Consider the following 14958-nt stretch of genomic DNA (forward strand, 5'->3'; position numbering starts at 1 on the left):
TGTAGCGTGGTCTGGATGGCAGATGACTGGAGTGCACGCATTTGTAGCCCACGGCTCCTATTTCTGGATGTTGAGTTCACAGGTAAGCGCGCACTCCTCCCGAAAAAAGAACAAGGTTATAGAAATCCTGTAATTATTATTATTTTTCTTTAAATGGAAACCATATAATAACACAGCAGAACTTTAATCTCTACTGCTGATCCCACCCAAGCACAGAAAACCAGCAGGAGTGCCGCCACTTGTACAAATACCACGAAAATCAGGCCATCTCGAACATGTAGTCCCTCGGGCTCAATATAATGGTTTAGTAACACCCACTAATTGCATTTGTAACGATATTTTTAAGGCATTTCAAGTAGACTCACCCTTTAATTATTTTTTCCATCTTCATCTAAATATTGGTAGGTTAAATGTAGCCTTCAGAGTCAGCAGGTCATAGCCATTATGTATTCAAATTAGGGTCAAATATGTTTTCTAATTATTTGTCAGTATCAGTTTATTATTAATATTTTGTATATCATGTTTTTATTTATAAAGTCATAATGTTAATGTTACATGGGCTGACTACAAAAAAAAATCTCACACCATTGTATTTTCATTGGTCTCTACCTCATTTCAAATATCTCACGGTGCATGACGGGTTATTAGCAAGTAATATACGAGGTTTGATAAAAGCGAATAGGAATCAAGCTCCCATGGTGCGTAAATATAGCAATTGTGTGAATATGCCAAGAAGACTGTGAGGTATTCCCAGCAGCTTCTGTTTTAAATTTCTAAATTCTTACCATGTCAGTCATTTCAGTTTCATCAGCTTTTTTATGGCTGCATATTTTTTTGTATTATGTGTGTCAGATAAATGAGTGGCTTATTGTGAAAAAAAAACAACAAAACCTTTTGTGAAATCCCACCCCATTTTTGACCATGAATAACTCATTTCCAGGCTTGTACCATGTGCACTGGAGGCCTCGGCTACACGGATGTCATAAGGAGGGGGTGAAAAAGCCCGAGGGATAGCTTATAGCCCGAGCAAGGCACACCTTCAGGGAGACAATTTAATGGATGTTATGGACTCAGCTTTTAGTATTCATAATTTATATGGGATCCTCTCAAAGCAAAGTGCAGATGCATAATAAATGTCTGAGTTAAGGTCTAACAGTTAGGCTACGTTTCAACACCCCTAAACTGTCAGAAATTGTTTCGGCCAGGACTACCTGTGTCTTTGAACTGTCATATATTTCATTTCTCAGCTCCTGAAAGTACACTGACATGCTTTGTTGAAAAGACTGAGGGAAAACCAGAGGGACTCATTGATGGGCATCTTCATCATCTTTTTGATACAGTTTTCTAAAAGAAACATGGGCAAAATTTATGCAAAACAAACTGTAATGTGTACAAGATGAAGACCACAAGGCATTAGTCTTCTTTTTCCAACTGACTGTATACTTACAAGTATTATTATACAGTCTTGACACATAACTCACTACGCTTACACTTTAAATAAATAATAGGCCTGTCATATTTTCCAGCGCAGGTGCGAAGATTTGGACGTTGTTCTCTCCTGCCAAACGAGACGTCTTGCCTTGGAAGGCTGCAGGCCAAACTTCTGATCAGAGAGATCAGAGAAAGTGAGAGAGACTAGCTTGCCTGTCCTCCCTTCTTTCTTTTTATGTCTCCCATTTCTCATGGGGCACTCTATAATAATAGTTCATTCGTCTTTCTTCTTTTCGTCCAGATTTAGATCTCTGTGGGCTACCTGCGTGACTGTTACCATGACAGCATCTGGAGCCCAGCTCCTCCTTTTGGCCCTCTGTGTTTGCAGAAGCTTGGGCGTGCAGCAGTCTGCTCCTCGGGTTCGCCTCTCCTTTAAAGGTGAGTTCGTTCAGATTAACTAGAACTCTTCTGTCAGCGGGGATTATCGTAATAGTTTATTGTACTTTTTTGGTTTCTCCTGCAAAGCCACTCGCTTGCGCAAAAACTCACCCATACACCCACGCGCGCATCCGAACTAGCGGTTCTATTTCCTTTTCATGCATATGTAAAGAACGTATTTCCTGCCACACGTCAAACTGTGCAACGCTGAAAACAAAAGGTGGATATTACGTGTGGATACTGGTAGTGCCCTTCAACAATTTGTCCCCACACCCTGAAATCCACACGCACTACAGTGTGGCCTGTCAGTTCTTTGTTTTTTGACGTCTGACGGTCTGACACAAGAAGGAAACAGCTGAAATTTGATCATGACCTTTTTGAAAGCCAGAGTAGATTTGAGATGGGGCAGATAGTGTTTTCTTTGAAGCTTTTTTTCGCAGGTGTTTGGGATTTTCCCGTGTTGTCTGTTCCCTGTCGTCATTAACTATAATAGCAGAGATTCGTGTTACAAATATGTGGAAGACACCTTTGATCCAAACAATGTCGGATGATTACAGGTATTTTCTGCATCCCTATCATGTTGTCACTTAAACTCGCAGAAAGACACACAAACACACACATGCGGGCATCACACCTGAACTTCGTGTAAGTGAGAATTAGAGGTGTGAGTGAGATTTATAACGTTCCCGAGCGCTTTCATGTGGAGTTGAGTCAGAACCTTCTGTTTGCAGGTCAGGTCTAGGCAGTGCTGACATGCTTGCTTCATTACGTTCTTCTAGTGCAGCGATTTAATGGGAAACATTTATGATTTGGTACAATTTCAAGAAAAGCCACCTGAGGCAGATTAGAGGTGAACTAATCACGGGATCTGTGCTTTATAGCCAGTGCTGTTTTGAATTCAGCTGATTTTGTAACACCAAAGACACGCTGTTGACAGCTCTTGCATACGGAGACACTTTCCATTTGGGGCTCGAGAAAGTAATTGCTGTGCATTTTTGCGTGACTTTTAACGCTAATCCCCTTTTGGTAAACAGCTTATACATACCAGTGAGTTTTTGCAGCAGTTTGAACAAAGTAGAAGTCTGACCAGTTGCGCAAGCTCGGTCTTGAACTTGATCGTGTTCCTCTCAGAAAAAGGAATTCACATCTGTCAGGAGCTGTCCTTGACAATTTCACTTTCAGGAGGATGTTTGTAGGAGCTGAAAGGTGAACGCTAGATTGTTCGTAAGAGTACGTTCGCAGACTTAAGTCACCCTTCCCCCTAATACCAAACAAAAAAGGGAAAAGAAAAAAGTTGGATTTACTCTGCAATTCTTTTCTGCGACTCCAAGGATTTATTGTTCATTGTTTGTGACAGCGAGTCTCTTTGTTCCCTTGAGGCGCCTGTGGAGGAGGTTTTTGAGGAGGCTGGAGGACATGTGACTCTTCTGAACGAATGAGCCGGGCTGAGTGACACTCTGGGGGTACAGGAGGCCTGGAGAGGAAAGGAACACTACACTGACTTCCCTGCTGCTGGGAAGTTGTATCAGTCATAAGCGCCGAAATGGGAATAACTGTAAATCGGTTGAATTAGTGTTGCTAGAGAGCAGAATCGGCAGTGTAACTGAAGCCATGTTTTAGAATCTTATGCCCTCGCAGTGCTGTCAGCAGTTAGCTAATACTCGAGAGACGTCTGGGACTACAGTAAATGGCAGCAGTCATTAGTGCCTTAGTGACAATATGTTGTCAAGCTGTAACACGAGAGCTCATAGTGGCCCAGCTGTGGCTTCATACTTGAATTGTGTGTCCTTCCCAGTGTTTCCCTGTCAGTGTCAGAATGTTGTCAGGGGGTAAGTGTTTGCTGAATGTTTACCAGATGATGGCAGTACATTGTTTGCTATTTTTGGAGAATGGAGACATGTATAGGGGTGTGGTGTTTCTACATTTAGCCTGTTCAGTGAATCCACTATGACCCAGTGATGTGGCGCTTGTCCAGAAGCTTGTTATCCTGTGTTCACCTCTTGGGAACAGAACCAGACCTCATCCCACCTCTGAGACTCCATCCCATGTTGCCCGGAGATCCGATTGCATAGCTTATTTTTGTTGCACCTTGACTGCATCCTGTTAACACGGGCCTCAAAAGGAAAATGGAAGGTGCTTTGATGTAAATAGAGATTGTGCTTCCTCTTGATTCCCTGTAAGCCCACTTCTAAGGGTCTCTGTGAACATTTGTCAATATATAATCCTGCTGTCTTTACCATGAGTGTGCCATGTCACAGTGTGCACATATGGTGGTCAGAATTTTGCACATGACACAGATGTATGAGCGAGTCTTACTTTGTATGTGTTTAAACTAGTTGTTAGATGAAAGAATGGAAACTTTCAGAAGTAAAGTCCTCCACAGTAGAGTCCATTTGTCTTGCAGCAGATGAAAATAGCCTAATCGGGGTTTTCAGGAGAACAAAAAAGGGGGAAACATTTTTCACTGCATGTCTTAACAGGTTACGCTCTGCTGAACACAAATCTGATCTTAAGAATTAGCCGTGAGTTCCACTGACCGTGTTTCCTAAGGGACTCGCTTTTTCGTCTAACTCCACAGGGCACGCGGTGCCTTAAACTCAATCAGACAGCCAGGACGCATAAAATATTAAGATCTTAAAAGCGAAAATGTTTCCTAAAATGCTCTAAGTTGAGTTATATTTAATCTGTGACACACATTTTCCTGCACACAAGTGAGAAGTATGCTGTTTAAGGGACCATAAGTTCATCCAAGTCTGTAATGAAACATGGTAAAAGCATAAAAGGAATAATATGACTGGATTTTCTCCACATGACGCTGGTTTTTCCGAGTGGCGAAGTTGTAATTATTTTTTAACAAACTGGCAACACTTTCCAAACAGAACTGATGGACACAAGAGCGGCACGACCCTTCAGCTTCACCTTCAATACCAGCGATTACCGTGTACTTCTGATGGATCAGGACCAGGGACGTCTGTACTTGGGCAGCCGGGAGTACCTGGTGGCTCTGGACATGCACAATGTTAACAAGGAGCCACTCATAGTGTGTATAAATTCCTTTCTTCCTAAATCCGCTCTGCCATTTGGTATGTGGTATTTAGTCTCAGAGTGCATTGATCCTTAATAATTCACTGTTTGGGGCTATTTGTGCTTTTGGAACAACAGATCCACTGGCCAGCATCTGCTAAGAGAAAGGGAGAATGTCAGATGACAGGAAAGGGAAAACAGGTAGCGTCAAGTATTTACATCCTGTTCTTTCAAAAAAGTTGGAGGCTCCTGCTTTCAAGATACAGTGTTTGGATTCCATTTGTCTTACTCTCCTTTGTCAGGGTGAATGTGCCAACTTTGTGCGGTTGATAGAGCCGTGGAACCGCACCCACCTCTACACTTGTGGAACAGGAGCGTACCAACCCATCTGCACATTCATCAACAGAGGCTGGAGGGCAGAGGTGAACAAGACGATTACCGTTCCCTTAGAGGCATTTACAGCAAAACCCCTCCAGCTTTGTCCTCGCTAAATATTTCACAGCTACCACCCGGGGCGCTGATTTGTTTATGATTTCCCATGCTCCCTTGTGATGTCTTAGCGGTCTATTTTCATGCATACTGACTATCTAATCTGCCTCTGCAGGACTACCTGTTTAGGCTGGTCCCTGGGTATGTGGATTCGGGGAAGGGAAAATGTTCCTATGATCCCAAACAGGAGAATGTTGCAGTTTTGATCAGTAAGACATGACTGATTTATAGCCAGAAAAAAACCCACTAAATTCCTTCTCAAACTCCTTAAGCTACTGTTTTACCACCCTGTTTTTTTACTGTCCCACCTGTGCAGATGGTAATCTATATGCAGGGGTACATATCGACTTCATGAGTACAGATGCTGCTGTGTTTAGGACCATGGGAGGAAGAACGGCAATCAGGACAGAGCAGTATGACTCCAGATGGCTCAACGGTGAGTAAGTGTGGGTCTGAGTAGGTAAATATTACTGATTACAGGTTATTGTTCCGTTCATTTTTTTGACAACCACTTGCCTCAATCCTCTCTCTGCTTATCTGTTTTTATCCTCCAGAGCCTGTGTTTATTCGAATCCAGCAGATCCCTGACAGTGCAGAAAAGAATGACGACAAACTGTACTTCTTTTTCCGAGAGAAGAGTCTAGACTCCAGCGGCGGGGCGAGTCCCACTGTTTTAGCCAGGGTGGGAAGAGTGTGTCTGGTGAGCCAAAGCACACTGCGCAAGTTGTGAAACTATAAGCAGCTCACCTTTTTAATATAAAATGCATTGACCTAATTTCTTTCCTGTCTAGAATGACGAAGGAGGACAGAAGTCCCTGGTGAACCGCTGGACGACGTTCCTGAAGGCTCGTCTTATCTGTTCGGTGATAGGAGAAGACGGAGTGGAGACACGATTTGACGAACTACGTAAAGTCATAATAAAATAAGCACTGTGTTTAAACTGGTTGCATTATAACTTGCCTATAGCGTTATTGATTTGCATGTCATTCTTTTAATAGGGGATGTGTTTATACAGCCAACGCAGGATGAACGAAACCCTATGGTGTACGTTCTCTTCACTACAGCAGGGTGAGACATATTTGGAGACTCGCCCAATGAATTCACTTCTCATTCAATCTCATTAACTCAGTTTTTATTTTCACACATTTTTGTGGACATAACTTAATTTCATGGGTAGGGTGCAAGCTGTCTCCTACCTCTACTTATTACCTTAATTGTCTGTTTGTGCTCAAGCTCTGTGTTCAAGGGATCAGCAGTCTGTGTTTACTCGATGGCTGATATCCGCAACGTATTCAACGGACCGTTTGCCCACAAACATGGCCATAATTATCAATGGACAGAGTACACTGGCAAGATTCCCTACCCAAGGCCTGGAACGGTAGGTTTCTGTCACGTAATGTCCAAAATGACACAATGGAATAAAACCCAGATGCTGAAATTTAAATCAAAAGGAAGTCACCAGATGATGCACACGAAATCTCCCCTCCTTTTTTTTTCCACCCAGTGTCCGGGAGGAACCTTCACTCCTGGTATCCGATCCTCAAAGAACTTTTCAGATGAGGCTGTGAATTTCATCAGAGCCCATCCCCTCATGTTTCATTCAGTTTACCCTATCCATCGCCGCCCCCTGGTGGTGAGAACTGGTGTGGACTATAGGTACACTGCCCTGGTGGTGGATCAGGTGGATGCTGTTGATGGGCGCTATGAAGTGCTCTTCCTGGGGACAGGTGAGACAACTTCAGGGATGATTGCACATGCTCGGTTGAAGTTGATTTCTTTCTTTTTTTTCATGCAAATGTTGTTTTTGATCATAATTCATTCATACTTCTAGATCGAGGCACTGTGCAAAAGGTAATAGTTTTGCCTAAGGACCCAACAAGCATGGAGGAGTTGACACTAGAGGAAGTGGAGGTTTTTCGGGTATGTCTAAATGTGTGGTCCTAAAAAGTACACAGTGCAGTGTGTTCTAAGAAAAGGGGTCATTTATTTTTACATTTTTCTTTTTTTAATACGTTTTTAGACCAGAGCACCAGTCAAGACTATGAAAATATCATCTAAAAGAGTAAGACAAATCTAACCTGGTCATATACATTTCTTTGCATGTATTAAAACAAATGCCCCACAGACACTTGCTGAGTTTTTTGTTTGTTTTTTTTGCTTGTGTTGCCACAGCAACAGCTGTACGTGTCATCAGACGCAGGGCTGACCCAAGTGTCGCTTCACCGCTGCGGGGTGTACGGCAGGGCCTGCTCTGACTGCTGTCTGGCTCGGGACCCCTACTGTGCCTGGGATGGAGAGAGTTGCTCTGCTTTCACGCCATCAACCAAAAGGTTAGGGACGTCTCACAAACCTCTATACTATAAAGTAAGGATGTGACAATATAACGTCAAATTTCAATGAATTTGAATTTGAATTCTGTCTCAGGAGAAGCAGAAGACAGGACGTTAAACACGGCGACCCGCTGAGGCAGTGCAGAGGCTTTAACGCCAAAGGTGTGGCAATTTTATGTGTTTTTAAAATGATGTAAACTTCAAAATTTAGCATTTTTTTTAACTTAATTTTTTTTTACCATTTAAATGTCCAGTTGAGAAACGTCTGAGAGAGACAGTGCAGTTTGGAGTAGAGGGCAGCAGCACCTTCTTGGAGTGTCAGCCTCGTTCTCCCCAGGCCACAGTAAAGTGGCTCTTCCAGAGAGAAGGAAAGAGGAAAGTGGTGAGGAAGAGCAATCTTTTTTCTTTTTCCTTTTTTTTTTAAAGATGCAAAAGGAATCACTTCACTTTTTGGTAACTATCTTTATTGCTTTTATTGCTGAGAGTTTATTTTTTTCCAGTAAGTATCGAGGTTTGTGATCACTGGCAACAAAGAAAAAAAGTCCCTTCTTCCAGCTTAGAAATAGCCACACAATGCTGTAAGCAACAGCAGACCCTGTGTATATAAAGCAAAATAATTTTACATATTAAAATAAGAACACGTGCATTTTGCTACCTTTTATATAAGAGGCTGTTTCTGTGTTTCCACAGGACAATTATTTGCCCTATTATTTAAAATTATTATTTAAACTTGTTCCCTTTCTTTGACTTATCTGCTGTTTCACCCTTTTTCCTTCAGCTCAACCGTGCCGGAGGGGTTGTTAAGACCAACCACGGCATCCTTCTGAAGTCTCTCAACCAAACAGACGCTGGGCTCTACCACTGCCTCGCCACTGAAAACAACTTTAAACACACGGTGACCCGCATTGCGCTGCGCATCCTTGACCGAGACATCGTTTTAGCTCTCACCGCTCAAGACGAGGACGAAGAGCCAAAAACCCATCAGACACGGCCATACTCGCAGTCCTCCCTCGCCTCTACACCATTCCCGCCTGAGATTAGACTGATCAACCAGTACTGTCAGTCCTACTGGGAACAAATCAGTCCCAAACAGCAGCAGCAGCGTAAGCGCACCAGCCGCAGGCACACAGAAAGCCAGGACCAAGGGCTCGGCTAGGAGACGGGACCAACACTGTCCGGCACTGGCCTGTATAGACTTTATGGTGGACTTTCATTTGACACATCTTTGGGTGTCACTTCTATTCATTAGGCAGGCGATGCTGTCTTTCTGTCCTTAACGTGTATTGGTGGTTTTGCAAACGCCAGCCCAGTAAATACATATGAAATATATTTTACACTACTGATGACCACATTCTAAGTTGTAGCATACATTTCTATTCTCCAAAACACAGCTGTATTACCAATGTGGTTAAAAAAAATGAATGAATAACAGACTGCACATTGGGGTTGATCACATATTTCACACACACTTTGGTGTTGATTTGGACAAAGAATGACTGTGATGTAAAGTATATGTAAGATATAGCTAACGGGCTCCAACACGCAAAAACACAAGTATGTTCTCTTTTAAGTATCTTGAAACAGAAATGTAATATATTGATTGTGAATATAATATATAAGGTCGTGATGCAGTCATTGGATTGCTCTTGCATAACGATGACAAGAATGCATATTTTGCATGCGTACTGTTGTTGTTTGTTGCAAGTTGTACATTTAACTGTTCTGTTTTCTGGTGTGTTACGATGTTTGTAAGGTGTATTGTTTTATGTTAAGCTAATTCCATTGGATTTTGTCATACAATGACTCCCTTACTGTCCTGTGCATTAGTGACCTACAGTATGTGAGTATTGAGGCTATGTATAGCGTACAGTGTTCTTCCAGTCATGCACTTTGTAGGTGGTGGTATTTGAGGGAACTGGGGATTTTTGCACAGATGTTTGAGAATATGATACAGGAACCTACTTTTTTTTATGTATAGTATGTTATAAAAATGGGAACGAAACTGGCTCAGATTTAGTATTGTTGGTGTTCTGTCATAAGCTGTAGTCACAGGTTGGTTTTTGGGTTTGTGTCTTTTTTAAATGGCTCTTTAAGCATATTTTCCACTCGGAGCCGCTTTTCACCTCTGCTATGTGTTGTGATGCTGATGAATCCTACACTGGAAGTGTTAGAAAAAAATATAAGCATTTCAGAATTCTCATCAATTTGTTCCTTTCGATCTTTCATATTGAAATATTTCTTTCATTTTATTTCATTTTTTTTACGAATCCCCTACAAACAGTACTTTATCACATATCCAAGCTATACTCCAGTTTGCAGTTAACAAATCTGTAACAGATCATCGCATGTAACAGTGTAACAGTTCATGGGGTTAAAACAAACATCAGAACTCAAGCAAGTGGAAAATTCACAAAAAACAAGAACAGCTAGATCAGTCATCCCATTCATCGTCATCATCATCGTCATCCCCACCGTCATCTTCACTTTCATCTGAAAGACAGAACAAATATAAAGTGTTTGTAGCTCTGATGGTTTAACTCATGCATGCATACACTCACGCACCACTTTATTAAGTACACCTAGCTCGCACTGGTTTGGACCCCCTTTTTCCTTCAGAACTGCTTTAGTTTTTCAGCAAGTTACTGGAAAGATTTCACAGAGATTTTGATCCATATTTGCATGATAGCATCATACAGTTCCTGCAGATTTGTCAGCTTCACATCCATGACGCAAATCTCCTGTTCCACCACATTACAAAGGTGAGCTATTGGAATGAGATCAGAGCTTGGGAAGTGACGCCTAGTGTGGTCTTCTGCTGCTGCAGCTCATCTTCTTCAAGATTGGAGTTTGGATGTGTTCAGAGATGCTCCTACCTTGATTGCAGCTAGTGAGTATTTCTGTTACTGCTGCCTTCCTAACAGCTCAAAGCAGTCTGGCCATTCTCCTCTAACTTTAACGAGACATGTTTGCCCAGAGGTTTGCTCCTGCTACCCAGCAGTTCATCCAAATAACTTCCTGATATTTTCTTTCTCAGACGATTGTACGTGAACCAGAGATGATTGTGCAGGAAAACATCAGTATATCAGCGGTTTATGCAACACTCTGACCAGCCCATTCGGCACCAACACCAAAACATGTCATATCCGCTTACTTAAATCACCTTTCTTCATTATCCTGATGCTCAGTTTGAGCTTCAGTAGGTGGTCTTGCCTACATCTACATGCCTAAATGTACTGATTTAGTGCTATGAGATTGGATGATTAGATATTTGCATTAATAAGCAGCTGAACAGGTGTACCTAATAAAGAGACCAGAGTGTACATAAAAAGATGTTACTGGTAGTGTAATATTTACCAGAGGAATGGATGACTTTGCTTCTCTTCTGCATGACCATCATGAGAGCACCGACAATGCCTTCACCTGACTCTGCTGATGCAGGTGGAGCTGGATTAGGGTCGTCTGTTACCTGTAATACACAACACCACAGGAGGACAAAATGTAAACGTCAGTATGCTCTACAAATATCTCGGCATGTTGCAGCATGAAAATCAAGACGTTTGACTTATGTAACAGATGTTCTTGAGAAAGCCGAGTTTCTTTACATTTCTCAGTTTTTTCCCGAGTCGGATCTGATCCAGCAAAGCTCCTCTGCTGTCTCCTCCACCAATGGAAGCGGAAGTAGGTCGTGGTGCACCGCCAGATATGGGAGGAGGAGGAGGGAAATCTGAAGAAACTGAAGTTTGGGGAGGTGGCGGTGGTGGTGGTGGAGGAGGAGGAGGTGGGCCCCCTCCCCCTCCTCCTCCTCCTCCTCCTCCTCCTCCTCCTCCTCCTCCTCCTCCTCCTCCACCACCAACCCCTCTGCTGGGTGTAGACGGGACAGGAGGAGGTGGAAAACCTGCGGAGCGCTGGCTTGGTGGTGGAGGAGGAGGAGCGCCGTGGGAAGACATGGGAGGTGGGGCATGAGGAGACCTTGAAGATGGAGGAGGTGGAGCATGTGATGGCGGGGGTGGCGGAGGGCCGCTTCGGCTTGATGGAGGAGGGGGTGGTAAAGATCCACGAGAAGGAGGTGGCTGGGGAGGCGGGCCTGCTCGCTGTGAATGACCTGGAATGGGAGGCAGGGGGCCAGAACGGCCTCGCTGGGGTGGAGGGGTTGGAGCAGAGGGGCTAGAGCCTGGTAGCGGAGGGAGGGGCCCCTGTCTGCCAGGTGGAGGAGGTGGAGGTCCTGTAGCTACAATTGAGTGGAAGAAGGTATAAACATATATTACAACTCATCCACGGTTTAACAACGAGATCAGCCTGTTTGGAACAGTGAGATAGTTAACTGAGTCAAAAACGAGGCAGTGAGAGTCTAACCTGATCTGTTCACCTCCCTTTTGACTGCCTCCATCCCTCCTGACTGTTCAATTACATTATAGATGAGCTGAGAGGTTCTTTCATCCCTCATTTCAGCTTCACTAATGCCAGCTTGAGACAGCAGCCGCATCAGGTCAGGGTCCAGGTTGTTAGGGTCCCACCCCACATGACTTACATGCCTGACGGAAGGAAAGAAGAAGGAAACAGTTTATTGAAGTTAAATTTAAACAACAAAATATGAACATTGCTCTAAAACCTCTGATAAAACTTCATTTTCAGCGAGTCATACACTTACTTAAATCCACTAGGTGCTCCTATGTCTGCTTTGGAGAGCTTGGGGCCTTTTTTCTGCTTCTTCTTCTTGTCCTTCTTTCCTTTGCCTGTCGCAGCAGAGGCAGCAGCAGGTGTAGGCACCGAGCGATAGCGTGAAGACTGGATATCTGGGTTTTGAATGTCCACTGTGGCCATGTGAAAAGAAGGAGGGCCACTAGGTCCTGTTTTTGGAAGACGTCCAGATTAGCACACTGGTTAATATGTTCCTAGTATGTTTCATTTTATGTATCAATAGTAAAAGTACACAGCAAAGACAGCAGTTGCACACCTTTTTCAGGTGGGAGTGGAGGCAGGGAACTTCTGTCTGCAGTGAAAGAAAACAGAAAATTATATGTAGCACTACAGTTTGCCACGTTTACACAGCATACTGTTTTGAAGTTTTTGCCATCTTACCACTAGTGTGCGGGGGGCGCTGTTTCTTATCTGTGAGAGAGGTGAGAGAAACCATTTTGCATAAACCCCACACACAGCCGTTGAAACAAATGAACGACTTGTTGTTTCATATATAACCACGTATCAGCCTGGAAGCGATTTTTTTCTAAGAGTACTAGAATAGGGTACTTGATAAAAATAAAAAAAAAAACTTCCTCATTTAGTGTGATTTTAATGTTTGTTTGTTTTTCCCCCACAGTGCTTTCTCAAACATATATATTAATCTCAAACCATCTATACACAAATAAATTGTGAGTAAGTGGTAACCATAATATTTCAAATGTATTCTTTGCTTTCCCATTCTAAAATGAGACATCAAAGCAGTGAAAGGCTGTGGCCTCACTGACCTTGACGGGTGTTTCTTTGGTTGATTTTTTCCTGAACAGCAGTTTGGAATATGTCTGCTTCCTGCAGATCACAGAAGTTCAGTCCGACCTGGCAGTCCTACAGTGTATAACAAACGCACACAGAATCAAGATTGATGATTTTTGACCCATAGTGATGATTACACCAGAAGTAATTGCACCACATCACATCATAATTACAGCTTTAAGATGAGCTAAAACAAGGGGTGTGCTTACATCAGCAGGAAAGGTATGAAAGAATGGCTTTGGGGCTGAGTACACAATTTGGTTGTAGAGCTCCTGCTCCCAAACCACACTCCCGACCTGTAAAAAGAGTGAATTAATATGTCGGTCTTGTGAGATTAGAAACTTAATCTAAGCTATCTAATACGGGACCCATTATGTAGGGGGTTACCTTTAAATCAAACATCCGTATGAAATAGGAGCGCTGAGGGTTGTCTTTGACGAAACAGGCCACCCCAGTGTGCTGCAAGCTCCACATGGATGAACTGTTAGGTAGAGCCATGAACAGCTGTGCGACTGCGGTGGCCATGGACTGAACACATAGACAAGACAGACAATGAAAAGAGCTCAGAGCTGATAGGAAACTTGAGAGCTCTTTATTACAGTTCATATGTAAATTTGCAGCTTTGCAGTGAGAATAAACTTCCTCATCTGCTTTCATTTGTTCAGATAAGGCTTAAAGTTTGTGATGCTCCTAGTTTTTCAATGCAGCCTTCTACGTAATTAAAATGTGTAGCTTGTGCACATCTAGTGTTTTGTTATTATGGCGGGGTCACAACTGTAAACGCTATTGTTTACCTCAGAGGCCAAAAGCAAGAACTGAACAAGGCCAAAGCTGAGCATAGTGACTAATTCTGACAGCAGAGGAAGAATTGGTTCAGCCACCATTTCCTGTTACAGCTACCTACTTTTTGATGACCTAATGTCAGCAAATAATGCTTGAATTCACAAAAACTATCAATAGATTTCAAAAATATAGAGTAAAATAAGACAGGCCTTCAAATGGACCAAAAATAAAGCGACTAAAAGCATTAAGAAAATAATCTGCCAAAAGAGAGTTGAGAAAATGATGGTACAACAATGCTGTGTTAAAAGTATAACAGTCCCCAACCCATTGTTAAACTGTGCATCAATTAGAATGATGTGTACTCCAGTGTACGCCGCCTTCTTTTAAGGTAAACGCTTTTAACGAAAAGGATACAAGTCAAGACAGATAAAGCAGAGCGACATTCTTTCAGTTGGTAATCCCCTCCCGGGTCAGCTAAGAACTTACAGCACACCTTCTGCCCAGCAGCTCCTCCAGCTTGTCATTCTCCTGTGGGCTCAGCAGAAAGCTTTGAGTGCTCTCTGTTTTAGTTTTAGATCCACGACTCATAGTCCTGTGATAAAACCGGTTATCCTAAACTACTGTATGCACGGCATTTGAACAAGCGCCCTTGCAACAGAATACTCTCTATAGTTAGCTCTACAGTCAAGGAAGTTTCTCTTCTCCCTTCTTTGCACACATCAACTCAAAGCCGGAAATGAACGACCACATTTTTTCTTCTCTCGCTCAGACCCAGAGCACAAACGTGTTACTTCCATTTTCAGAAGGAGGAAGTGCAATGTTATATCTCTCCTCCTCAAGTAACGTTCTTTTAGATACGCTGAGTTTATGCGACCTCTTATACACATTTTTAAAAAAAGAGACGATTATGTACAAATAAAACACATTTTATTGACAGTTAACAACATTCAAATTAATTTAAAAATGTACAGGA

General features: G+C 42.7%; 2 protein-coding genes across 2 annotated transcripts; one reads left to right on the plus strand and one right to left on the minus strand.

The window, feature by feature from the left end:
- LOC308407007 (semaphorin-3F-like) lies at positions 1 to 9859 on the plus strand. Its single transcript, XM_080898374.1, has 19 exons — positions 1 to 82; positions 1532 to 1625; positions 1733 to 1869; positions 4749 to 4909; positions 5032 to 5094; positions 5196 to 5315; positions 5498 to 5591; positions 5699 to 5818; positions 5937 to 6082; positions 6174 to 6288; positions 6381 to 6450; positions 6616 to 6760; positions 6887 to 7109; positions 7214 to 7302; positions 7403 to 7444; positions 7555 to 7712; positions 7807 to 7874; positions 7967 to 8094; positions 8491 to 9859. Exons 1-19 carry the CDS (start codon positions 16 to 18, stop codon positions 8866 to 8868), a joined length of 2418 nt encoding a protein of 805 aa, XP_080754500.1. The 5' UTR covers positions 1 to 15; the 3' UTR covers positions 8869 to 9859.
- A 122-nt stretch (positions 9860 to 9981) lies between these two features.
- LOC308407010 (actin nucleation-promoting factor WAS-like) lies at positions 9982 to 14684 on the minus strand. The gene is made up of 11 exons (XM_080898380.1): positions 14472 to 14684; positions 13590 to 13730; positions 13412 to 13498; positions 13178 to 13274; positions 12792 to 12821; positions 12667 to 12702; positions 12361 to 12559; positions 12066 to 12244; positions 11315 to 11940; positions 11067 to 11178; positions 9982 to 10202 (listed from the first exon to the last, which is right to left on the minus strand). Exons 1-11 carry the CDS (start codon positions 14571 to 14573, stop codon positions 10144 to 10146), a joined length of 1668 nt encoding a protein of 555 aa, XP_080754506.1. The 5' UTR covers positions 14574 to 14684; the 3' UTR covers positions 9982 to 10143.
- Positions 14685 to 14958: the final 274 nt, after the last annotated feature.

Source organism: Rhamphochromis sp. 'chilingali', assembly GCF_963969265.1.
Source record: "Rhamphochromis sp. 'chilingali' genome assembly, chromosome: 12".
In the NCBI taxonomy this organism is placed as follows: domain Eukaryota; kingdom Metazoa; phylum Chordata; class Actinopteri; order Cichliformes; family Cichlidae; genus Rhamphochromis; species Rhamphochromis sp. 'chilingali'.

Coding starts and splice junctions, on each gene's coding strand:
- LOC308407010 (XM_080898380.1), bottom strand. CDS start 14,573: ATGAGTCGTGGATCTAAAACTAAAACAGAGAGCACTCAAAGCTTTCTG. Junction 13,731..14,471: donor TGCTGGGCAGAAGGTGTGCT/GTAAGTTCTTAG, acceptor CTATGTGTTCAG/TCCATGGCCACCGCAGTCGC. Junction 12,822..13,177: donor CCAAAGAAACACCCGTCAAG/GTCAGTGAGGCC, acceptor CCTCTCTCACAG/ATAAGAAACAGCGCCCCCCG.
- LOC308407007 (XM_080898374.1), top strand. CDS start 16: ATGGCAGATGACTGGAGTGCACGCATTTGTAGCCCACGGCTCCTATTT. Junction 6,451..6,615: donor GTTCTCTTCACTACAGCAGG/GTGAGACATATT, acceptor TTTGTGCTCAAG/CTCTGTGTTCAAGGGATCAG. Junction 7,303..7,402: donor AGGAAGTGGAGGTTTTTCGG/GTATGTCTAAAT, acceptor ATACGTTTTTAG/ACCAGAGCACCAGTCAAGAC.